We start from the raw sequence: 26,900 nt of genomic DNA, 5'->3' as shown, positions 1-26,900 counted from the left end.
TTGATAATTTAAAAATTTATAAAATCTATCTAATATAGATTATAGTTAATATAGTTAAGAGATTTTTAATGTTTTTTTTGTGCTCCCCACGCTGCCCGACCCTTACAGAGGTTGCCGGCTGGAGAGAAAAAAGCTGAGCAGCTTGTAATGGCGGCTGTTTGAACAGGAAGAGCTCCACTAGTCCGGACAGGAAGTTGTAGAGCAGATTGCAAATCACTTCCTGTGATCTCATAGGCCAAACGAGGAAGTGGCAACCAAACCCAATACTGAGAAGTGAGGTGATGGCAGACATATTCCAGGATAGAGATTAATTTCCAACTCATTAACTTAAAGCATCAACCCATAAGAATCGTGGGTGTATTTTAACTCCATTCATTTCCGACACTACCCTATGACATCATAACCCAAACGTTCACTGCTGCAGAAGCCACCCGCCAGAAAAAAAAAAACAAAAAAAAAAACCCACACTAGTACAAACAATTATGCAACAAAAGTTATTACTGTATATAAACAGAATAAACTCAAATCATAACGTAAGAAACATAATTTGCCGTCAGACAAGAACTATTTGGTACATCTAGTCCGACGATGTGAAAGCGCAGAATAAATTAACACGCTATTAAAATCTGCAGAGGGCCGGACGGCGTACAACTTGCACAAGGGCAGTCAGAACAGCTTACAATTAAGTTATACACATGCAGAGCAAAGGATTCTGGACAGACACACATATATATATATAGTTGTATAACCTAGAACACTACCGGAACAATGTTCCGTACCAGTCTATTCCGTTCTATTGTCTTCTTGGATTACCCAGAGGGAGCAATTTACCACCGACGGGCGTTCTGGGTTGGACCCCACATTATAGGACTTTCGCAGTCTTTTTTTTTTACAGTGTGGCTCCTTTTATTAAATGATATTAAGCTCAGCACAGCATTCCTACGGGAAACACTCCGCAGAGCTGTTTGACTCGCAGCCCGACACCAATCTCCGCTTCCATGAGGCTGGCTTTAAAACTACAAACGAGACAGGGGGAAAAACGTCCAGAATTTGCCCTACTCGCGAAATAAACCGCCCGGGACACGCAGCTTCTCACGGAGCCTTCAAAGCCTAACGCGACAATTCGAGAACTTTCAAGTCGGTCCAAAAAGATCACGACAACAAAGAATTCCATACAATAAGAGACGATGTTGAATGTACAGGTGGTCACATCGTGGCGACGCTTCCTCTGGCCCTCGGGGAGGCTTCCTGACGCTCTCTCTCCGACGGACGTAGTAAGACCCCAGATGATAAACACAGTCAATCTCTACATCATTTTGTTTGGATTTGGCCATCGAGGATCGCATCGTCCGTCAGAAACGGGCATTTCTCACATTTTTCAGATCGTGTTATTGTTCATTTTCAGGCCCCCCCCACCCATAGTAACGGCGCTCTGAAGTCTACTGGGGCGCTGCAATTAAATGTAAAGATTTAGGGTCCTATAGAAGTAGAAAAATGGGCAGAATGGACGAGCCAAATGGCTCCACCGTGGGATATTTCCGCGATGTACTAAAGATAACGGCCACAACGCCTCATTGGGCAAGTGGGCTTTTCCAGCAGAGGGGGGGCCGATGAGATTTGACGTCCATCAACTGTCCAGCCCCGACGTAACGAAGACGTCAAAGCGCTTCTTTCACCGATTCTTCTCTTATTAGATTTCAGGGTGATGGGTTTTTGATTTATCGTTTTTATTTTTATTTTATTTATTAATTTTTTCCAGGATAAATTTATTTTTTTATTTTATTTTTTTTTCAAACCTGAAATTCCACTACGTTGCCAATTGATAACGTAACATCCGTGTTGCGTGCGTTTCCCCCCCCTCCCTAGAATCCAAACGCTTTAACATCATATTTAATGTCAATAACCCATCAGAGCCGGTTAATCTTCTGCCAAGCGGGGGTCTCGGCTTTATTGTTTAGACCGTCAAATAAATCAGTTTGGAAGGGCCTCGCTTTTATGGATCGAAGCGGTTGACGGTCCGAGGCGCGGAGTCCTCGCGGACCCAATTAGAGCGGACTTTGCGAAGTGGTTAATAAAAACAGAACAAAAGCAGAAAAATGGCCATTCATCGTTGCGGATGTATTTGCCGAGCCTCCAGAGACCTTAATTAAGACACTAGAAGATATATAAAATTAGCGTAAACCCCCTCGATACGGGCGATACGCGGGGGGCTCCAACCACAGTGAACTTAACTTGTTTGCATTTGGTGGCATCTTCTGTGACATCAGAACGTGAAGGGGATGCGGCGATGATGTAAAGGGGATGCGGCGATGATGTAAAGGGGATGCGGCGATGATGTAAAGGGGATGCGGCGATGATGTAAAGGGGGCGCTTCTTGCTCTATACATCTGCTTCCAGCAAAGGGGGGGGGATTTAGCCCATCATACACAAAGAGTTGTGATGGCTGGAGTGTCCCTTTAATGCCCATTTAACCCTTTATGGAAAAGCAAGCTGGCGCGGGCTGCAGGGAGCGTTGGGAGACGTTCGTTTCGGTGAAGCGGAAACACAGTAGAGATGGGAGTGTTTCTTGGCACGCGGGGAGCTCCGAGCGGGTCTCTTATCAGGTCCAACTCTCCGCATTCCTTTCCAGTTTGGTAACCAAGAAACCCAACGGTAGAAAGAAAGTCGCCGCGGCCCGGTGCCTGGGGGGTATGAATGGCTGTCAGAGGAGGTAAGGCATAAACAGCGCGCTGAACGCACTGTGTCGAGGCCGGCTACTGTGTGACCTCTCAGGTGACTCGTCCGGCCGGCTCCTGCGCGCCAGGACAGATGGGGCTATTGCCAACGGGACTGATACCTGTCTGCCTGCCAAGAGATGGCATGGGGGCACAGCTGAGGTATTCCAACAAAACATATAAAATTAGCAGAAACATTCCACTGGTTTCCATGGCAACTGCTCTTCATTTATAACACTAGCCCAGAACTGCGCTCTTTCCTCGACACCCCGTATATTACATTATTTTGCTCGGATTCTGTGTTAACCTCGATGAGCACAATCCCGGGACCCCCGCCATGTAACAGCCCCCTCCACGCTCTGTACATGAAGTGACCTACAGCGTGACTTGCCCAGTGGCAAGGAGCCGACCGCCATGATTTACAGGCAGCCTGTCCGCTCCAGTAACGGCATTCACCCGATTAACCCAGAAACCGACCCGGAATGTGAGAACGCGCTCCAACGTTCCACTCCAGAGGAAGAGATTTATGAGACGCGGGCGCAGCGCCCACCTGACCCCATCGGGGCAGTTTGAGTAATTGGTATGGGAGGAGGCCGTGGTTACCACCACCCCCCCCCCTGGTGACAAAGACCCGGATCTCTAACTCCTTTATGGAGCGCAGGAAATGTCTTCCATTTGGTAGCCAGAATCTGCCCGATCCGGCCCCCGTTTCTCCTGCTGTAAAGACTCAAACCTTAATCAGTCGTTGGTCTCGTCTTAGATTCAGGAGCCGTACGTCTATCCCATGCATGTTTAATACCCTCACTGTATTACCCTCTACCACTTTTGCTGGGAGGCTGTTCCACTTATCCACCACCCCCTCAGTAAAGTAAAACTTCCTGACCTTAAGTCTAAGCCTCTGACCGTCTAGTTTCAGATTAGTTACCGTGGTGATAAGGACACTTTTGGGACCTGACTGCACAAATTCATTAGCGGGGGTCTGGCGCACTATTACAGCTGCTGCCCATAGCCTGTGCCTTCTAATTCCCGGTTAGTGCAATCGCCATGGAAACAGTTGTTTTAAAGGGCCTGATTTACTTGATTGGAGCAAAAAGCTTTGCCACCTTCTGCCACAGATAATTTGCTACAAAACGGCCGCCGGAATAAGTCGGTTGCCACAAGAAAAAAAAAAAAGCCGGCGCGGCGACGCTTCACTAAATATTAACTCAAAGCTACATGGCTGCCTGCGCCCCGGCAGCTGAATGGCTAATAACGATCAATCACCCCGGACAGGACTGACAAAGAGACCAATTTCCTCTCATACACGCCCCGGGGGTGAGAGAAAACGGCTTGTGGCCCCAAGCGCTCAAAAGGCTCCTGGGGACCGTTGCCACGGCAGAACGCACAGAAACAGAGGTTTTCCCCCAGCGAGAGCCGAAACGACCGGTTCCTTCACCGTTTCACTCGGCGAGGAACAGGTCCGTCCGGCTCGGCCGCACAGGGGGGCGGTAAAGCAGTAGCTAGCCCGGCATTAGAAGGGTTAACGTGCAACAATCTCACGTTTGCTAAATGTATTTATTTTGGTTAAATCCTTTTTGCGGGGAACAACTAATTGTCACGTGAAACAGAAGCAGGTCCTGACGAGTGGTTGCCATAGAAACCTAATGGCTTCAAAGTCTGTGTTGCTTTTCTGTGATCCGCTAAGGTCTATGCCATGGACTCATTGGCTCCAATACTAAAACTAGACGGTCGGAGGCTTCGATGGAATGTAAGGAGGTTTTCCTTTACTCAGAGGGTGGTAGATAAATAGAACAGCCTCCCAGCAGAAGTGGTAGAGGGTAATACAGTGAGGATATTAAACATGCATGGGATAGACATACGGCTCCTGAATCTAAGACGAGACCGACGACTGATTAACGTTTGATGGGGTTGGATATAAAGAGAGGAAAGTTTGATGATAAACGGCAATGAACTCCTCTCTATTCTGCGTTTGGTCGCCTCGAGGAGAGAAAGGAGCCATAAATCTGCCGGAGCGATGTGACCGTCGGGTTAAGTGGGGAGCTGTCTGACGGACGACGTGCTGTCACACACCCGCTGCATTTCGAGAGGGCGACGTGGGACCCCCCCCTGCACACGGCACCAATGCATGCGCTGCGCGGGGTCACCACTCCGGCTGCGTCATCGCATCCACGGGACACGCAGGAAAACAAACCGTATCACCCATGGACACGCGTTACAAGAGCTTACGAAGACATCCTAATTAACACGTTCACTTCCAGCATGACTCGCATTTAAAGAAAGAAAAAAAAAAAAGTCCTTAACGAACATTGTGTTCTTATCACCGTAGCAACCAGTGTAGCGACGCATCTATTGGGAACACGCCATTGGTTGAAAAGATTATTTTCCGTACTTTACAGCAAACGAATGAACTCGGCTCAGTACATGTAAAGCACGGGGGTTTATCACAGGGTTTTTACTAAAAACAAATAAAATTTGTCATTTGAAGTTTTAGGGAAATGAAAACGCCTTGAAATAGTATATTTTTTAGAACTCCGACTGAAGTCACTGAAGCCAATCACATCCATAAACACACAAAATATCAGTGATCAGATATAGCCTATGGCCAGCTGGCAAGCACCTGCGTTCTACTGAGCATGCTCAGTGAGCGTAGTGCGGTACACTTCCTGCCTTCAGCAGAGAACGCCTGGGGAGGAGCTAAATGTATCGGAAGCGATCCAATCACTAAGGAATGCCTGCGCACCCACGCAAAATATGGAACCTAACCTGTAGATGACAAACACATACCGTATTTGCTTGATTATAAGACGAGGTTTTTTTCTGAAAAATACCCCTCATCTTATAATCGGGGTCGTCTTATAATCAGACCTCAAATTAGGTCTGACTATGAGACGACTAAGATCCAGATCCCCCGCAGCTGCAGGGGACCGGTGCGGGGAACTCTGATCTCTGACAGTCGGGGAAGGTCTGCGCGATGGACGCAGACAACCCCCACTGCTAGCCACGCCTCCTTCCGGCTGCAGCAAAAGTGCATGGGATCTACACGCTGCCTCGGCTACAGGGAAGTCAGAAGCACCGGTAACTTGGGGGGGGGGGAATGGGAGTGTTAAATGGGGGGCATAAGACATTTCTGGAGGCAGGGTGCTCTGTGAAATGCCTTTTAACCCCCTTAATGCCACTCTGCCTCCAGAAATGCCTTTTTAACCCTCTATACGCCACTCTGCCTCATGAATGCCTTAAACCTCCCTATATGCCACTCTTCCCCATAATATGCCTTTTAACCCTCTAAATGCCAGAGTGGCATATAGGGGTATAAGGCATTTCTGGGTCAGATGTGCATAACTGGGGGGGCAGGTTGGAAAATAGAAGGAAATAAAACCAAAATATTTTTCTCAATCATAGCTTTCATTAAAAAAAATACTTTAGATGAATTAACATTTACTGGTAAAACTTTTTTCCTATAGGGTCTTATAATCAGGGTCGTCTTATAATCGAGCAAATACGGTAATATACACAGTACACACACTTTATACTAAATCTACATATATATTTTATACGTGCATATGTAATCAAAAAAGCCCTATCTGTACTAAAATACAGGACTGGGGGGGTAATGGTGGGTATGAAAACCTGGTCATGGAAGGGTTAATTCAAGTTAAAAGTGAGACTCCTCACCAACCTGCTTCTACTGGCGGGTAGCGCATGGCAGCTCGTATATGCGACTGATTTTAGTGATCCCATTGCGATTAGTAAGCCAGGCTCCATTGAAGCGCATGGTGCTAAGCTCTCTAAAATCATGTTTATCTATAAACAAGAAAAAGAAATAGAAGAGCTTCTATGTATACCGTACGTATACCCGGGCAGTATAGATCCTATGTACGTATACCCGGGCAGTATAGATCCTATGTACGTATACCGGGGCAGTACAGATCCTATGTACGTATACCCGGGCAGTATAGATCCTATGTACGTATACCCGGGCAGTACAGATCCTATGTACGTATACCCGGGCAGTACAGATCCTATGTACGTATACCCGGGCAGTACAGATCCTATGTGCGTATACCGGGGCAGTACAGATCCTATGTACGTATACCCGGGCAGTATAGATCCTATGTACGTATACCCGGGCAGTATAGATCCTATGTACGTATACCCGGGCAGTATAGATCCTATGTACGTATACCCGGGCAGTATAGATCCTATGTACGTATACCCGGGCAGTATAGATCCTATGTACGTATACCCGGGCAGTATAGATCCTATGTGCGTATACCGGGGCAGTACAGATCCTATGTACGTACACCCGGGCAGTACAGATCCTATGTACGTATACCTGGGCAGTATAGATCCTATGTACGTATACCCGGGCAGTATAGATCCTATGTACGTATACCGGGGCAGTACAGATCCTATGTGCGTACACCCGGACAGTACAGATCCTATGTACTCATACCCGGACAGTACAGATCCTATGTGCGTATACCGGGGCAGTACAGATCCTATGTGCGTATACCCGGGCAGTATAGATCCTATGTACGTATACCGGGGCAGTACAGATCCTATGTGCGTACACCCGGACAGTACAGATCCTATGTACTCATACCCGGACAGTACAGATCCTATGTGCGTATACCGGGGCAGTACAGATCCTATGTGCGTATACCCGGGCAGTATAGATCCTATGTACGTATACCCGGGCAGTATAGATCCTATGTACGTATACCCGGGCAGTATAGATCCTATGTACTTATACCCGGGCAGTATAGATCCTATGTACGTATAACCGGGCAGTATAGATCCTATGTGCGTATACCGGGGCAGTACAGATCCTATGTGCGTATACCCGGGCAGTATCGATCCTATGTACGTATACCCGGGCAGTATAGATCCTATGTACGTATACCCGGGCAGTATAGATCCTATGTACGTATACCCGGGCAGTATAGATCCTATGTACGTATACCCGGGCAGTATAGATCCTATGTACGTATACCCGGGCAGTATAGATCCTATGTACGTATACCCGGGCAGTATAGATCCTATGTGCGTATACCGGGGCAGTACAGATCCTATGTACGTATACCCGGGCAGTATAGATCCTATGTACGTATACCCGGGCAGTATAGATCCTATGTACGTATACCGGGGCAGTACAGATCCTATGTGCGTACACCCGGACAGTACAGATCCTATGTACTCATACCCGGACAGTACAGATCCTATGTGCGTATACCGGGGCAGTACAGATCCTATGTGCGTATACCCGGGCAGTATAGATCCTATGTGCGTATACCCGGGCAGTATAGATCCTATGTACGTATACCCGGGCAGTATAGATCCTATGTACTTATACCCGGGCAGTATAGATCCTATGTACGTATAACCGGGCAGTATAGATCCTATGTGCGTATACCCGGGCAGTACAGATCCTATGTACTCATACCCGGGCAGTACAGATCCTATGTACGTACACCCGGGCAGTACAGATCCTATGTACGTACACCCGGGCAGTACAGATCCTATATGAAAGGCCAAGGCAGCAAAAAGCAGACGGTATAAACGCGATCAGCATCCAGCAGCCTTGTTAAAAATCACGACGTTTCTTGATATATGATTTCTTTGGGAAACCATTTATCACCGGCCGGGCTCCCCTCCGCAGCGGGTCCCTCTCGCCGAGAGCCGTGTCATCCCTCGGACTGATTAATTAGCCAATCGGAGGCCAATTTTTCACACGCTGCTGCTGCTCGCTTTACTCCGGCTAGCGCTCTCTCGCCGGAGGAGGCGCATTAAAGCCAACTCGGCTCTTTTTAGCACCGGGAAAAGCGACGGACGCGAAAACAAGGAGATATAAATCACCGAGGGGTCCCCTCTGGGCTTCGCTCGCCCCGGCTAACAAGGAGCCGGAGAAATGAGAGGCTTTAACCCCTGTGTGGGCACGCACGGCACGGAAAGGGTTAATCAAATAGGCAGAGAATACTTCGACACAATGATTAACGGTCACATTCTCTGGATGGAATTCTAGTTCTAGACCGGAAACCGGCCATCCCAGCAAAATGACCAACCGTCAACTTATAAATATATTAAAAAAAGGTTTAAAAAAATATAAAAAAAAATAAAAATTAAAACTATAAACTATAAACAGTCTACTTTTATTGTGAGAAAAGACCAGATTATTTAAACGCTGGTAAAAAAAAAGAAATAATCGAGCTTTTATCTCCTGCATGTTTCGATTAGAAGAATATTTTACGGGGCGCCGTTTGGGGAGCACATGAAACGCGCGGGTACGAAAGGGTTAACGCACATGCGCGGTGAGGTCACCCGTGTTACTATTCCTGTAATTCCCTGCCGCAGCGGCCCGTAACCTTATAAATAAAAGCCAGGCTAGCATTCCAGGCCGTAACTGCGCTGGAGTCACCAATCCATATCGCTGATAAGACTCCGTCAGGAAACACAGCTGGATGGAGGAAGGAAATGGGGAGGAAAAAAAAAAAAAGGAATAAGAAAAATATTATGAAGGAGAAGGCTTCCAGGAAGTGCGAGGTGATAAAAGCCATGCGTGTTTTCTTCTTCTATTCCTTCTGGGCTGTAATGAGGAGCCCATAAAAAAATATAGAAAAGAAAAAAAAGAAATTCTAAAATTGTATTATATTAGTCTTAAGATTTGTAAAAATTAAAATTTAAACAAAATTTGCCAGTTTCGTTTCTTCGTAAGCATCCGAAAATGAGCAAACAAAGAAAAAAACAAAGCTTCTTGCCTTCGTTCATCTGCTACTCCTCGGTATCAGCTTTTGTTCACAAGGCCTCCCGGAGAACTTCCCGCAAAGGGGCGGAGCCTCAGCACCTCTCTCTTTCTCCGCGAATCCGTCTGCGCGAAAGAGAGCGCGCGCGAATGAGAGAGCGCGCGAATGAGAACTACATTTTGTTTTGTACGTATAGACAAACAATATATTGATTATTGCACGGATGCACAAACTACAACGCATTACAATTTGTGCTAAGAATTTTAGTTACAAAATAAAATATTTATATTAAAAAAAAAAATAGTTTCAGATCCACTGTGATGTCATTTCATGTGGAACAGTAAACATTCCTCCCCCTCTTATTTCTAGCTCAGGTGCCCCGAGGTATGCCAGGCAAACCCAGTGTATGAAGAAGACAGGGTTACTTCACACCTGGTATTTTGCGGACAGAGCCACAGACACCTGGAAGGCGTGGACGTGTATCCACCGCGCTTGAAATGTACAGGAGTATTAAAAGGGAACGCCCAAGAGTAACGGCACGTGTTAAAGCCCAGCGGGTCTGCGCTTCACGGCCCAGTAACCGGTAATATTTTTTTTATATATGCGCCTCTAAAAAACAACAAAGAATTAGAATGGGCATGAAAAGGTTCTAAGCACCAGAGTCAAGGGAGCAAAAGCGTTTCATTAACCTTCCCAAATACTTATAGACTATTAAAAATAGATGTTTAAACACACGATTTTAGACCTTGACTTCATTTAACTGCCATAAGGAGCTGCTTAGGGCCCCCGCTTGTTTAAAGGGCCCCTGAGATGCCGACGAGGGGAGATCGGCTATAACCGAATCCCAATTGATCTAATTTCTCGCCGTCCAAAAGCTCAGATTTCCCTCTAACATGAAAGATGCTCCACCTATGGAATTTTACTTAAAGTATTAAATTCTACCTTAAACAAGACCCCACTTTAACTCTTCAGGCGCCGGTATGTAAGTCAGAGTTAGTTTCGTCTTGATACGTTTATGTCGGAGCCTTCAACATCACCAGAGGCTCCCCCGCCGGCTCCCACACGAGGACTTCCCCCAAAAGGGTTAAACGGTGGACGGCGGTTACAGGGGACGCGGGGAGACTCGCGGGATCTGGGTTACCGGAGGGGCGGCAGACAATCGGATCGAAATATTGAGCAGAGATTGTACGTTTCCAGCGGTGTCACCGCTCCGGCTATTGTGTGCAAATGAAGGGGGAGACCGAGCCGAGACCCTCCATGAATCAAACGCCGCTATTACAGCGCCCTGAAACGCGCTAAGACGGGGCGAGCGCACTTAGCAGACCGAGCATTAATCACCATCTCGCAAATCAGATAATCCAACCCTGCCAAGAAAGAGCTCCGGCCGGTTACACGGCGACTCCGAGTCCAGTACGTGATAATAGCAGCTCACACTCACACTCATTCTAACCTAAGAGAGCCGAGAGAGGAGGGATATCACACACATATGCAGAAGGGAAGTATAAATGTTGGGAGAAGAGCTCACAGCCTAAAACTAGAGAGTGCAATAAAGGAACATTTACTTTACCAAGAGGGGGTAGATAAGAGGAACAGCCTCCCAGCAGAAGTGGTAGAGGGTAATACAGTGAGGGTATTAAACATGCATGGGGTAGTCATCCGGCTCCTGAATCTAAGACGAGACCAACGACTGATTAAGGTTTGAGTCTTTACCGCAGGAGAGAGGGGCGACTAGACGGGGGCCGATCCGCCGTACCAGTAAGTTCATGTTAGTTTATGCTCGTGGTAAATATCTCGAGCGACTCATTTTGTTCCGTTTGGTGCAATCATTTCTTATCTTCTACATCTGTCCCGGTGACGTCACAGTGATGTCACAGCGATGCGCATGCCGGTGACATCAGACACATTCCACGGAAAATAACGAGCGTTTCTTCTACCTCTGGGTACGAGGCAGGCGTGGCAGATTCCTGCGCTCCTCCTCGCTTCCTCTCCCCGGGCAGCTGCAGCTCTCCCCAAAGCGCTCACCTTTCAGCACTCTGACCCCTCCATGAACAGAGCGAGAACACCGACACGCTTCTGAAGACCCCCGCTCGCCATTAACACGCGATGTGCTTTACACTCTAACCTTAGTCATTAAGGAGCCGTATGTCTATCCCATGCATGTTTAATACCCTCACTGTATTACCCTCTACCACTTCTGCCGGGAGGCTGTTCCACTTATGTACCACCCTCTCCGTACAGTAAAGCTTCCTTACTTTCCATCTCGGCCTCTGACCCTCTAGTGTTAGATTCTGGCTTCTTGTTCTAACATTTCTCCCCCAACCCGGAGATACCGAGTTACCTTAGTCTATCTTGATCAATTTTGCTCTTGAGTGAACACAATCTTCACTTCTTGTTTTCAGGACCTGCATGATTATTCCTCCCCGTTATAGTATCTCTCCCCTTTTATTAAATGTGCCGATTGTCTGAATGAGTGTCTGGCCACAAAACATAAAAAATGTAACTCCGGGATTGAACGGATTTAAACTAATTTGCACAGAATAAAAACAAACAAACAAAAAAAAAAAACCGTACCTGCGGAGAAGCCTTCTTAGTCTTTTCTCGTTTCCCAAAGATGCAGGCCAGGTCGGTGTCGCTGCGGCACGAAAGGTCCTTCCCTGTTAGAAAAGCGGAATGTTATTAATCACGATGATCTCCAAAGCGGGTCACACAGATGCCAGACTCAGGTTGCCCCCCGCAGAAACCCCCCGGCCCTTTGTAACAATGATATTATATATTCCAGGACTCGGGGCCCCGGGGTATAACAAGATGCACGGTGGGGTTAAACCGGTGTCCGGTGTACTTTTTTTATTCATGTTTTTAAATACGAACAACCCTTCCACTCATTGCCCCCACCTCTTATAAGCAGGATGGGGGGGGGGGTTATTATTACATGAAAATGCCCAATTTTAGGTAATTTCAAACTTGTTAAGCAATGGAGGCAATTAAAGGAAGGATTTGTGGAGTGATGAGATAAGCTGTGCGAATTCCCATGTCATCTTTTCATGACCTTAAGCGAGACGCCTGCCTGTCACAGCTCAACCGAGTGCAAGCTCTGCAGGCTGTTTTACCGCATTAAGAACTGGGGGGGCTCCTAATATTTTTATTACTGACACTAAAACAAGTCTTCAAAAAGGTTCTCTTTTTCACCCCAATTGTAGTTTTCCAGGCAGCTGCATATCAGCCGTTTGTATGATCCTCGCTCTGTTATCTGACCCCCGATCTACTAAACACCCCGACTCCTTATCATACTGCCTGTGGGGAACAATAGAATGACTCAGTCTTAATCACCCGGCCGGACTCTCTGACTAGTGAAAGTCTATGGAGGAACGGACTTCATTAGCATCGCCATAAAGCATCAGCTCAGTGCGGTGTTTGAGCTGGGAAAGTCACCCAAAATATCACATGACTGACAGCGCTGGCGGCTCCAGGTCTGCAGATAAAGGGAGTTTATTGGGACAAAATGAGATAAAAGCAGGTTTTTCTTCAACTTCTGATACTTATTGTATTTTTATTACCACGTTTGGGTTTTTGGGGGGGGGGGGGGGGTTGGATACCGCACAGCAGTGAACACAAGGAGAGAGTGCTAAGCACGGGGCTCTGCAGCGACACGCAGGGCGACGGGATGAGCGGGTGTGATGGGCAGGTGTGATGGGCGGGTCTCGGCCCAGGGATTAGGCTGCAGGTGATCAGCTCATAGCTGCTGTAATGACATAATTAAATAAATACATGTGCCGATGTGCGTCACAAATAAATGAGCTTTCCCGCACGACCCGGATAACCTGGTTCCTTGCCTCACCGCGGACGGGTCCGCATGATACATACGCGTGTGACAGAGCCGGTCACAAGAGCTTACAATCTAAACGCAGCTGGGTACTGACACACAAAGGGTTAACACCTCTGGTCACATAGATCTATTAAGAAGCAGGAGGTCACTACATGTTGGGGGCTTCCTTTAAGTTCGGCAGCGTGGCTGCGACCGTCATGGAGAAATAGGAAAGAGTCAGCGCCCCCCCCCATGACTCTCAGCCGCTCCGCAGGTCGGCGGCGTGGCAATGCTAAGAAATGCACAATATTAAAATAAAATTCAATATCGTGCTAGAGGGTAGAAGAAATACGATGTGAGAAAACTACACTTTACGGAAAGGGTAGTAGATACACGGAATAGACTTCGAGCAGAAGCAGCACAGGCAAAAACACACTAAAAGGTATTGAAGAAAGCTTTTTTATGTTAGAGGTGCTGATAATCGCCTAAACAAAAACCCAACCATTTCTAAATGACAATAAGGCGAGAATCTGTTCTAATGAGAAATCTTTTTTGTGTGTGCATCTTCCGCCTTCTATGAGGTTTGTGCCGGCCCAGCATTATGGGAGTTACAGTCCAACCGATAAACCTGCTGCCCATGCAGCGTTCTGCCGGGCACAAGGCCTTCGACACTATGGCTGCCATTCATGCATTTCGCATTGGGGTACCTAGGGAAGACAGACTTCTGGAACTCCTATGACGCTCAGCCAAACCCTTGGCATCTCAGAGACACAGCGCTTACCGGTAAAACGGTCTATAAAGTGCATCTCAACACCTGTCCTCCTGAAAGATGATAGAGGGCATAGCTACGGGATGTTCCCGTTTGCCCCAGACACCCAGGAGCGTGACCCCTCTGCCCTGTGATTGCACGCTCACGGGACCAGGAAGGGAACGCGGAGACCGGGCTGATACATCATTCAGATTCCTGCACACGGCGGTCGGGAATGAGCCGCGTCAGGTCAGGGCGACACCTCTTTTCACATGAACTCTGTGCGTTCGGGGGAAGGCGAGCGCTGGGACGCCCGGGGAAGGTGGAGAGGGAGGAAGTGAGTCAAGTGTTCAGTTGGCAAGCGTCCCGCCGCCTTCCAGAAAGTCTCGGTGACAAACGCTCTTGCCTCAGCGATTCCGATCCGGCTAAAAACGTCCTCAATCTGGTAAATTCCAAAATAATCTAATTTCTCCTTTGAGGCTTCAACAAGACTTTTGGGGGGCTCTCGCGTACCCCAAGAAGAGCGAGGTGATTAACGCCAGGGATCCCAACAAACACAAAATACATCTAAATTAGGTGGTTTTTTTTTGTTTTATTATTTTTTAATCAAACAGTATGTTACATTTATTTCCAATGTTGTGCATAAATTAGGATTACGTTTTTGGTCGTCCCGCTGTCTACATAATTTATAGAACCCAACATTCCGAGAGAAGGATTAGGATTCCACAAATGAATCATAAAAGGAAAAAAAGAAAAAAAAAAAAAAAAAAAAAAAATCAAAACAGAAACCATGACTCTATCGCGAAAAATTCCAGCGAGCGCACGTTAAACCGAAGTCTCCTCTAACCTATCGGTGAGCAAGTCCTGATGCATCCACGCCGCAACCGGAACCCTTAAACCGGGTATTATATAGATTTTGTTTATTTTTTTCCTTGTAGGGAAAAGTGGCACGTGTTGGCATATTTTGGGGCATTAAAGTTCCTGATTAGGTAAAACAAAAGCATTACAAATATTTGTTAAGAAAATATTTAAAAATCTCCTTATATTCTTTCCAAAGTAAGACTTTTTTTTTTTTTTTTTTATTTATTTATTTTTTTTTTTTACACATTTTGGTAAGATCATCAAATTTATGAATTTTTTTATGTCTTTTTTAATGAAATGCTTACATTTAAGCCGATTTATGCATCAGGGGCAGAATTCCTCAGCGATATTTGTTTGAAAGCAAGCAGCTGCATCAAAGACGGCGTGCCCTCCCCCGCCCCCCCCGTTTCCTCGTCGCAGCCCCTCATTCCGCGCAGGGAAGGAACTCTCCGCCGGCAAAACAAACATGTTTTCTTACAGAGTCTCACGTACCGACACACAGATCTCAGGGCGACTTCGAGTGTTACCCCCCCTAAAACCCCCACATAATGGAGCTTATCCCAATGCCTTCAATCCACTACCCATCCCAGGCAGAAGGGCTGAGCGGGCCCTGTATAATGTATAATTCAACGTGTAAAGAGACTGACGATATCTTCATTTAACTATACCTTATACAGGGCCAGCCAAGCTTGGACCCCCATAGTGAATAGTGAAATCGAGGAGCTGAAACACAAATCTGACAATTTAGTGAATAGTGCCCAGAGTCTCATAGAGCTTATCAATTAGGCCCCGGGCCATTGTCCCATCTACACTCCCCCCCCCCCCGTCTTTAAATAAGGATGGGAAACCTGGCAAGGAAGACCCAAGCGGACTTCTGATATCAGATCACCAATGAGGGCCCCTAGAAGCCCTTTTCTCGCATGCACACCTGCATTTTTGCTGCACCGTGCATCGGCAGGTAGATAATCGCTAGCTAAGTGCTGCACCAAGTAACGAGGAGAAAAAAAAAAAGGTTTATTGAGATACTGGAGCTGCTTAGCAACAGAGTCGTGTTCTTCCAAAGCGGCTCCTCTGTGTAAAGCAAGCAGTCCGATCTCCTGGGTCCAAGAGTAGGAAGGTTGGGTGGAAGGGTTAAACTTGTATTAAAGGTCCCCCCCCCCCCGTGGTATAAATCACCGCTTTCCCATCTCCCATGGGGTAAAGCGTAAGGTCTGGAGAGGAATCCGGATTCATCGGTAGGCGGCAGAATCGCGGCGCTATCGTCCCCGGCCAGGTTTATTCCGCCCCCGCCTCTCGCGGATTTTATAGGCCTTCCCTGCGTATTAATAGATGTGTGTTTGCAGTGCGCCTCCACCCAGGTGAGCCCCGGGGCGCCGGAGAAACAGCCTTCACACGTTAAACGTTCCGTATTTCGCAAGCCTGAACTTCTGACCCCCCGAGGAGCCGTCACGTAACGCTGCCAAAACCGGGGGGGACAAAACCGGTTTATCTACCCCGAAATGCGGGCTGCTGTGAGGCAACCATTTTTCAGGGAGGGTGGAAGGCGCTTAGGGTATGAGATGTGGTAGAGATCATGTAACACGCAACACCTGCCGTGTTATAAAGACCCGTCCGCTGTCACACGCCACCGGTGGGCCGAAAACGGCCCCATCTCATGATGAACAGAATCTCCAAGGCGAAAGACTTAGACACTGGGGGAAGAAAGCTTGCTTTTTATATTTCTGTTATTTGCAATAGAAGTATTATTTATTGATATAGCGCCATCATATTCCGCAGCGCTGTACAACGGGATCACCCATGAACCAAAATAAACATTTTGAAAAAAAAGCTCTTGTACAATAATGATGAATTTAACGGGGAGCCCTATGGATTTTTAGCATATCCCCAGCGCTGTATACAGTAATATAGCCCCCCCCCAGCGCTGTATACAGTAATATAACCCCCCCAGCGCTGTATACAGTAATATAACCCCCCCCGCGCTGTATACAGTAATATAACCCCCCCCGCGCTGTATACAGTAATATAAGCCCCCCAGCGCTGTATACAGTAATATAACCCCCCCAGCGCTGTATACAGTAATATAACCCCCCCAGCGCTGTATACAGTAATATAACCCCCCCAAGCGCTGTATACAGTAATATAACCCCCCCCCGCGCTGTATACAGTAATATAAGCCCCCCAGCGCTGTATACAGTAATATAACCCCCCAGCGCTGTATACAGTAATATAACCCCCCCAGCGCTGTATACAGTAATATAAGCCCCCCAGCGCTGTATACAGTAATATAAACCCCCCCAGCGCTGTATACAGTAATATAACCCCCCCAGCGCTGTATACAGTAATATAACCCCCCCCAGCGCTGTATACAGTAATATAACCCCCCCAGCGCTGTATACAGTAATATAACCCCCCCGCGCTGTATACAGTAATATAAGCCCCCACAGCGCTGTATACAGTAATATAAGCCCCCCAGCGCTGTATACAGTAATATAAGCCCCCCAGCGCTGTATACAGTAATATAAGCCCCCGGCGCTGTATACAGTAATATAACCCCCAGCGCTGTATACAGTAATATAACCCCCCAGCGCTGTATACAGTAATATAACCCCCCAGCGCTGTATACAGTAATATAACCCCCCCAGCGCTGTATACAGTAATATAACCCCCCCCCCGCGCTGTATACAGTAATATAACCCCCCCAGCGCTGTATACAGTAATATAACCCCCCCGGCGCTGTATACAGTAATATAACCCCCCCGGCGCTGTATACAGTAATATAACCCCCCCGGCGCTGTATACAGTAATATAACCCCCCCGGCGCTGTATACAGTAATATAACCCCCCAGCGCTGTATACAGTAATATAACCCCCCAGCGCTGTATACAGTAATATAACTCCCCAGCGCTGTATACAGTAATATAACCCCCCCGGCGCTGTATACAGTAATATAACCCCCCCGGCGCTGTATACAGTAATATAACCCCCCCCCGGCGCTGTATACAGTAATATAACCCCCCCAGCGCTGTATACAGTAATATAACCCCCCAGCGCTGTATACAGTAATATAACCCCCCAGCACTGTATACAGTAATATAACCCCCCAGCGCTGTAATGTCGGTCGGTGACAAGAACCTCTTTTTATCTCATTTTCTTCCAATAAACTCCCTTTATCCGCAGACCTGGAGCCGCCGTCGCTGTCAGTCATGTGATATTTTGGGTGACTTTCCCGGCTCAAACACCACACTGAGCTGATGCTTTACGGCGATGCTAATGAAGTCCGTCCCTCCATAGACTTTCTTTAGTCAGAGAGTCCGGCCGGGTGATTAAGACCGAGACATTTTATCAAATACCACAGGCAGTATGATATACACACAAGCAGCTGCATGAAAACATTATGGGGCAAAAACTAGCTTAAAAAAAAAAGAAAAAGGTTTTTGAAAACATACTAGTAATAAAATATTTGGGCGGAATTTCTCTTTAAAAAGTTTAACAAGAGGGCCCAAAACAGCGTTTATATAACCACAGGACTAAAAGAAATACATTTAAAAAACAACCCTTTCGAATGAATAGCTGAAACATCCGCAGCGCGGCCCCTGTGCAAACATCAGCTGGTTTTCCCAGCGTGTTTTAGGTGATGCTTAATCGTCATGCGACATAAAAGCGGACACGGATTGCATGGAAACTGAAAAGTTCCCTAAAAGTTTGTGTTTTTTATTTGATTAACCCTTAGTGTGTCAGCCGTGTGCACAGGGGAGGGGGAGCTAAAGTGACAGCCATGTATGTGGTGGCACGTTTACGGGTTCCTGCCCGTGACCACGGATCACGTTAAAGATCACGGGATTAGATAGGGAAGCTGCGCTTTACCGAGACCAACGACTTATTACAGTCCGGGTCTTTACAGCAGGAGAAACAGGCAGACTAGACGGGGGCCGGATGGGGCCAGTGTGCCCGGGCCTACAGTATATACATGTATGGGCTGAGAAACACCGGCATGCGTGACCGGGAAGCAAGGAACACCTGTGAACGGCACCTGGTTCACAGTAGCCCCCTGGTGGCGGCAGAAGCCCCATAGCGCACGGAAGCACAGGTCGCGCATGGAAGTCGCAGTAACCTCCGATGTCAGCTCTCTTCTAGAAGGATTGGGCCCATTTCATCACCGCAGTGTAGCAATCATGTTTGTCAGTACGAGCTGTAATTACATGGGGGGGGGGGGGGAATAATTGCATCGTGGCTTGTATGTTTAAAGGCGCTTGTCTGAAGCACCCCCAGGCCAAACACACTAACTTCACAATTATCCACCCCATATAATTACTCTCTCCACATCGCGCAACATAACCGACCGACTCAGGGACAGGGAGAAAAGCATCGGGAGAACTCCGTGACCGGCTGAAGATATTAAATAAAGTTCCACATACAGAATATTTACTTATATGATAAGCGCTGCAGTAATGGAGTAATCAACCTCACATAATTCCCCAAACAGGGCAAGAAAAAAAAAATCACAGGAACACCATAAACTACAAATCATGGCTTTGACAACAAACAGTTTTTGGTAAAACATGAAACAAAATAAATAGTATGGATTAAATAATAATAATAAAAAAAAAGGCCATAGCAACCGATGAAATATTAATGTTAAATGGACCGTTCCATTGGTTGCTGTAGTGAAAAGACCACTTTTCAATCTTTGCTGCCCAAAAACGTTGAAAACGCTGAAAATGAGGCACATTTGGGATCATCGAGATCTTACGCAACCGGTGCAAAATTATGTACTCGGCCAACGTTCTGGAGTCACATTTATCGGTACAAATTAACTGAGTTTTTGCTCATTCACATAGTTGGCTCGCCAATTTAAAAGTGAACCCATCTCTGGGCGAGACGCTTACCTTTGGCGAACTTCATGTAATGCACGCGCTTCTTGGAAGATTTGGACTTCTCTTCCAGGCTAAACGACTTCTTCTCTTCCTTAGGAGGCGGATCTAGAAGACGATCATAGAATTTAAGATTCTGAGCATTCAATTCACAGAAAGATACAGAAATAAAGCACTCTGACAGCAACACCCGCACAACAACAAACCCCAAAAGGCGTTTACGGGGGCGGCCTCCGACATTTAAGACGGCATGGAATAAACAAACATACGACTATCCCAAGGAGGAAATGACATCAAAAGCTGGAGTTTTAGACCCTGAGCAGAATCATGAAATATTACACTTCCAAGTCACTTTAACGCAGAACTCCCACTCGTTATTTCTTATTTCTGATTAAAAATAGTCTTATAAAAAAGAAAAAATATATTGTGCAGTTTTTTTGGTTTATTTTACACCAGTTCTAGTTTTTGCTCTGTTATCTGAGCCCCGATCTACTAAACAAACAGTCTGATTCCTTATCATACTGCCTGTGGGGGGGGGGAATAGAATTGCTCAGTCTTAATCATCCGGTCGGACTCTCTGACTAATGAAAGTCTATGGAGGAACGGACTTCATTAGCGTTGCCATAAAGCATCAGCTCAGTGTGGTGTTTGAGCCGGGAAAGTCACCCAAAAATATCACATGACTGACAGCAACAGCGGCTCCGGGTCTGCAGATACAGGGAGTTTATTGGGACAAAATGAGATAAACCCAGATTTTTTTTATTTATTTTTTTACTGCCTACAGCTAGGGGGGGTCACTATTGTATACAGCCCTGAGAGTTATACTAAAGGAAAAAAATATTCCTTAACCTTTAAAAAAGTGCATGCACCACTGCACAAATCCATCGACGTTATAGCCCGGAGACCACCGTGGCGGCTCTGCCTGATTTAGTACCCTGCAGTAATTACTGATCTCAGACGAGGTTTGGCTGTCAGCGATGGAGTAGATGGTGAAATGTTACCGGCATCACGCGGACGATAACCGTTACTGCAGTCCCTCTTATTCCGCAGGTATGTACATCGGACCTGCAGAGCGGAAAGCAGGGGCACCAAGCGTGTCCATCGGGTGGGATTTAATAGTGAAATTGCCTTTCGGCCAACTAGCTCCGTTACCAACACGGGATCACCGGGATTTACCGGCAAACCTCGTGCAAGAATGCGGACTGCAGAGTTCCAACAGATTGGAAGCAGACGGATTTTATTTCATAGGAATTAACTCATAACTTACCAGAATCTGCCCCGCCGTGGAAGTTATTGAGCTCAGCCAGAATTTGGTTAAAATCGTCTTGATGGGCTATCCAGTTATCCTTGGGACGGAATAAACACGCTTTAGAAATCACCAGCATCTTTCACAAACACCAGGTGACGTCAGGAGATGCTCTCAGGTCGCTATTCATTATAAAGCCTCAATTCCGGCAGGTTTCTCCAGCATGAAGGTCTGAGCTGGCCCTGTATAATGTAAAGTTCAATGTGTGAAGAGACTGCTAAGAAGCTTCACTGATTTGACTATACATTATACAGGGCCAGCTCTTGCGGTAGGCTCTCCTGTTAACTCTCGCTTTAGCGAAAAAACCCTTTGGTTTGGAAGGAAGAGGGGAGGAATGGCCACCAGGAGGCGCTGACCATCCCGTCATCGATATGTATAGCCAAATACGTGTTACCACAGCGCCACCTTGTGGACACTAGCAATATAGATTTATATAGCACCGCCATTGTGCAGCGCTGTACAACGGAAACATTAAATTGAGATGTTGCGTGAATAAATACTTTTTTCTAAAACAATTCCAAAATAATGCCCCAGCGGGGACAAGGGTAAGTTACAACTACAAATAAACCAATCCCGTTCACGGGATCAAAAAATACCTTATTATAACCCCACCCTAAAACATGACTTTTATTAACATGTTTATTAAAAGGTATAACCAAAAAAAAGATTTTTAAAAACACCAGCGTCACCAGTCCTACTATAAAAGGTATCCGTCACAGTAACATAAGCTGTGTAACACTAATATTAGGTCATACATACTGTTGATGGCAGCAGTCCTAACAACAGAAATAATTCAATTATGACCAGTGACAGAGGCTACTTAAAAACTCAGGCAAGTAGCCCCCCTGACATGTTTCGCTCCTCAGAGCTTCATCAGAGGTCTGGGCTAATGGCTTGTTGTTTTAGGGTGGGGTTATAATAAGGGTATTTTTTCTAAAACGCTGCCGGATATGGCGCCGATACATAAATCGATAGATAAGGTACTTAACCTTACAACGGTATCCATAATATTAATAGACATGACTGGTGCTGGGTACTCAAATTGCACCGGGGTCAGTTTTCAGACAGGATCTGTCGGTATTACATTTGCTGAGATGTCTCAGTTATTACTGTTCTATATAGCGCCATTAAATTCTGCAGCGCTGTACAGCGGGTAAACATGAGAAGTGGTCCATAACATAATTTGACTGACAGAAGCAGGTAAGGTGGCAGCCTTCAGGTAAAGTGTATAAAACCAGCCATCACTGATGCATCAAACTTAGAAATAACCAATGCAAAGGGTTAATACCTCATGGTTAACGGAGGCCCCAAGGCCCAGAGTGTTATTCTTGACTTGCACCCTGATGTGCTCCGTGGACCCCTGTTCCTGAGCTCCGAGACCCTGCAGACAAAATGAGACTGTAAGTTACAGCCGGCCCCCCGAAACACGCCGTCTCCACCGCCGGCCCCCCGAACACACCGTCGACACCGCAAACCGGACCAACAACGCAAGGAGCTGCAACAGCAGAAAACACCGAGATAACCTGGTTTTCTACCGAGAACGGGCTGCAGATGCACACTGATGAGGTCATCACGTGCCTCAACCAATCAGCTGAGAACCTTAAAAACGTTCTATTTCGTCACCTGCAGCAAGGATCCCTCCCGTCCATCACACCGCCAGTGGATCTCTGTCTAGGGGGGGGGGGTCTACAATAAAGGGCTTGGGAAAAGTGACCGATTTTAACATGTCCTGAGGTCATTTCTCCTTCACAATGCGCTACAAGAACTTTAATACAGGATATAACGGGTTATAAGGACGGGATTAGTTATACGGGGGGGAGAGTATATAATATATAATATGAGGAATATACAGGATATAACGGGTTATAAGGACGGGATTAGTTATACGGGGGAGGAGAGTATATAATATATAATATGAGGAATATACAGGATATAACGGGTTATAAGGATGGGATTAGTTATACGGGTGGAGAGTATATAATATATAATATGAGGAATATACAGGATATAACGGGTTATAAGGACGGGATTAGTTATACGGCCGGAGAGTATATAATATATAATATGAGGAATATACAGGGATATAACGGGTTATAAGGACGGGATTAGTTATACGGGGGGAGAGTATATAATATATAATATGAGGAATATACAGGATATAACGGGTTATAAGGACGGGATTAGTTATACGGCCGGAGAGTATATAATATATAATATGAGGAATATACAGGATATAACGGGTTATAAGGACGGGATTAGTTATACGGGGGGGGAGAGTATATAATATATAATATGAGGAATATACAGGATATAACGGGTTATAAGGACGGGATTAGTTATACGGCCGGAGAGTATATAATATATAATATGAGGAATATACAGGATATAACGGGTTATAAGGACGGTATTAGTTATACGGGGGGGGGGGAGTATATAATATGAGGAATAGTTAGTTATAGTTTTTTGATTCAGTACGAAATAAGAGGTTATTTTGGAGTCAAGAAGGATTTCTTCCCCCCTACTAAAACGCCCCATTGCGCAGGCACGGTGCAGATGTTGGCGTTAAGTGCGGTTATAGCAGTTACCTTGCCTTTAGACCATCCCATCTTTTCCAACATTTTCTGGCCAAATTTGGACTCGTCTTTACTCCATGTGCTGTTTCTGGGATCCACCGACCACTTCTGCTTCCTACGAGCTGAGATTAAGAGGGTTAACGTTATGAACGTACACGGAAGTCACCCAGCAGACACGCGCAGAGCTATTAAGAAAGCTAATCGGAAAGGAAAGGCTCTCCCAACACTCAGTCGGCCGCTTTTTATTCCGGCTCGTTGCCTGACAGAGGTCCGTTGATTTAAACTCATACAGCGAGCTCCGTACAGGGACTCTGCAGCCGTGGCATTGGTGCCTGGGAGTTGTGTGAGTGCCCAAGTGGCCGTCTCTGAATGTTATTATTAGAGTGTCTGACACAACTGTGACTGCCTGCAAGCGGAATCTGAGTTTCATTTGAGTGAATGCCAGAGGTAGTGTGAGTAGCGGGAGTGCTGGGAGTAGTGTGAGTGCCCATCTTAGGGGCATTTTTCATGTATCCTGCCCCAGGTGCCAAGACCCCCAGTTAAGGCTCTAGGGTTACTGCGCTAGAGACCATGGCAGTGCTATAAAAAAAAAATCAGTAACTAAAAATGAACCTACTGTATTAGAGTGCAAGCTCCTATGGTCAAGGGGGGGGGTGCTCGGATGTACACTGACCAGTCACATACATATTTGGTAAGGATCTGAAAAGTGGTGTTAACACTTTGACTGCCAGAAGGGGAGTGATTGCCACTGCTCCAACCACGTGGCTCAGAATTCCCCCTCCTAAATGAATTACAGGCACTAGGACGCCATTACTCACGCTCAGCCAGCATCGCCATGGTACCGGTAGGTTTCCCTTCGTCGTCACGGCGCGATCAGATGGGCGATAGACACGGGAGCTCAGGAACAGCACCGCTGGATGACGTCAAAAGGAGCGCGCCGGTCGCTCGGCTGTGATGTCACATTTGGGCGGGGCTCTGAGGAGTCTCGCACTTGCTGCGAGACATGGAATGCTCTCAGCGGCCGGCAACCAACCAGCGCACGGACTACATTTCCCTGCTTGCCCTGGAAATTTATAGTCGGGCGGAGCATGCTGGGAAATGTAGTACGCAGCTGCTGCACTAGACATAGTCCCTCTATTATCTTCCCCTGCAATAGGATGCTATGCAACCTGGGTATTTATATCATGTATGTAGTGGCTCATGCATGTGAAGATTAAAGGGACATGGGTGCATAATAATTATTAATAACATTATAAGTGCTTTAATATGTATTTATGGCTTTAAAATGAAAAAGAAGCTTTCTGCGCATGTGTGCGTTGGGAGGGGGATCTCATTACACCCCCCTGGAAATCTCACAGGTCGTTGCTAGAGCTGGCTAGCAGCAACTTGGCCCGGACCAGCCACCTGACAATGCGCCATATCCTGCCCTGTCCACACGCTACATGTGCAGCCTGGCATATCCTGCTGCCGGCCTTAAAGTGCCAGGACCCCCTCGTTACCCCCAATCCGGCCCGGAATATCCGTACACGTGAAGAAGGGGGCGTGTTTAATGGAACACATCCCCTGCGGGGGGCCGGGAAGGACTCTACATAACTGGGATTATTGCAATACATATCGTTCAGCCCTTTCCGTCGCTGTCCTCTCTGCGGTACGGTCCAGGTCCCTCGGCTCACCCTCCTGATATCACAAATGGCCGGCCAGAGGGATCCGAGAGACTCGATAAGATGTCCCGGGAGCAAAGATTCCAGCAAGAGAGCCCAAAACAACAATACAGTTATTCAAACCGGGGGGGGGGTTGCTTTTCTTGCAGCATTGGCTGGTATCCAATGCCCATTTGGCCCCCCCGTCTAGTCCGCCGAGTCGTTGGTCTCGTCTTAGATTCAGGAGCCGTATGTCTATCCCATGCATGTTTAATACCCTCACTGTATTACCCTCTACCACTTCTGCTGGGAGGCTGTACCACTTATCTACCACCCTCTCAGTAAAGTGAAACTTCCTTGCAATCCATCTAAGCCTCTATGACAGGGGCGTCCAACATGTGGCCCGCAGCCAAGGCAACCGATCTTACGCGGCCCGCACCTCGAGCCCTGCTACAACAAGAGCCCTGCTACTTACCTGTTGGAGGGTCTTTTGTACTAGTAATGTCCGGATCATGAATGAATCGTTCATTTGATCCGATTCTTTTTTAGTGATCCGGATGAATCGGTTCAGTTGACTGAACGATTCATTTGTAGCGGTTCAGTCTGTGAATCATTCAGCTGTAACCTGATCCTAGAGCTGTGAGTCATCTGCACAGCACTCAGACACAGACTCTGGGGTCAGGTTACAGCTCATTCATTCATTCATTCACAGAGGAACGATGACTCCTAGAGTCAGAGAGTCGTTCAAAGATTCGAATGATCCGAAGATTCAAATGATTCGAATCTTACAGGGATCCAGATCTTACAGAGATTCGAATCATTCAGAGAATATTACTGATACCATACTTTTATAAATAAATACATTAATAATCTTCACTGCCCCCAGGATTTAGATTCCCCTGAGTTTGCCCCCCTTTACCTATAACTGCACCTTCAGTTAACTTTATTAAATTAATTAAGTTAACCCTCAGTCATCAGCATAAAATTAACCCTTATACCCCATCAACCATAACTGCCCCTAAATTAACCCTAAAGCCCCCATCAACCATAACTGCCCCTAAATTAACCCTAAAGCCCCCATCAACCATAACTTGGACACCGCTGGTCTATGACCTTTTGTAACTTTCCTCCTCCTTTGAAATAAACTCCCCTCCTGTACTTTGTTGAACCCCTTTACGTATTTAAACGTCTCTCCCATCCCCCTCTCTTCTCTCCCCCAAGCCGGACATACTGAGACCCCTCACTCTTTCCCAATAATGTTTATTCTGCAAATCCTTCCCCATTTCAGCGGCCCCCCACCATGAACACTTTCCAGAATGTCCATATTTTTCTATAGAAGGGGTCTCCGGGAACTGCCCCCAATACTCAATACTTATTAAAACTTCCTTTTTAAATAAACTTCTTTGTCCCACTTAAAATAAAGGTTTTTGGTTTTTTTTTAAAAAAAACATTCCCGCTGCCCAACACATCCACAATACCCCCAAATCTTGTGAATTCTGCTTAAACGACGCCACACAAAAAAACCCCTCCCCCGAAATAAAAACGACACAGGCGTTAATTTTATTAAAATGAACCGTTTATATTTTTCAGTTAATTCAGTACATTATAATGTATTAAAATGGAAAGGTACAAAAATCGAAATAAA

General features: G+C 46.5%; 1 protein-coding gene across 1 annotated transcript in view; it reads right to left on the bottom strand.

Moving 5' to 3' along the window:
- LOC149274928 (PIN2/TERF1-interacting telomerase inhibitor 1-like) overlaps nt 1-24,452 on the bottom strand; it is a 37,384-nt gene extending 12,932 nt beyond the window's left edge. Inside the window, exons 1-6 of the mRNA XM_089505090.1 lie at nt 24,434-24,452; nt 23,628-23,737; nt 22,331-22,423; nt 21,004-21,082; nt 19,752-19,844; nt 12,026-12,108 (exon numbers count right to left, since the gene is read on the bottom strand). Of these exons, the coding sequence (XP_089361216.1) occupies nt 12,026-12,108; nt 19,752-19,844; nt 21,004-21,082; nt 22,331-22,423; nt 23,628-23,737; nt 24,434-24,452 (477 nt within the window). The remainder of the gene's footprint in view (nt 1-12,025; nt 12,109-19,751; nt 19,845-21,003; nt 21,083-22,330; nt 22,424-23,627; nt 23,738-24,433) is intronic.
- Between the last annotated feature and the right edge of the window lie 2,448 nt (nt 24,453-26,900).

This window comes from Sceloporus occidentalis, unplaced genomic scaffold (genome assembly GCF_023333645.1).
Source record: "Sceloporus occidentalis isolate IW3139 unplaced genomic scaffold, rSceOcc1.0.p SCAF_309, whole genome shotgun sequence".
Taxonomy (NCBI): Eukaryota; Metazoa; Chordata; class Lepidosauria; order Squamata; family Phrynosomatidae; genus Sceloporus; species Sceloporus occidentalis.
Note: the sequence above shows the minus strand (reverse complement) of the source record. Positions and strands in the feature narration are given on the sequence as shown.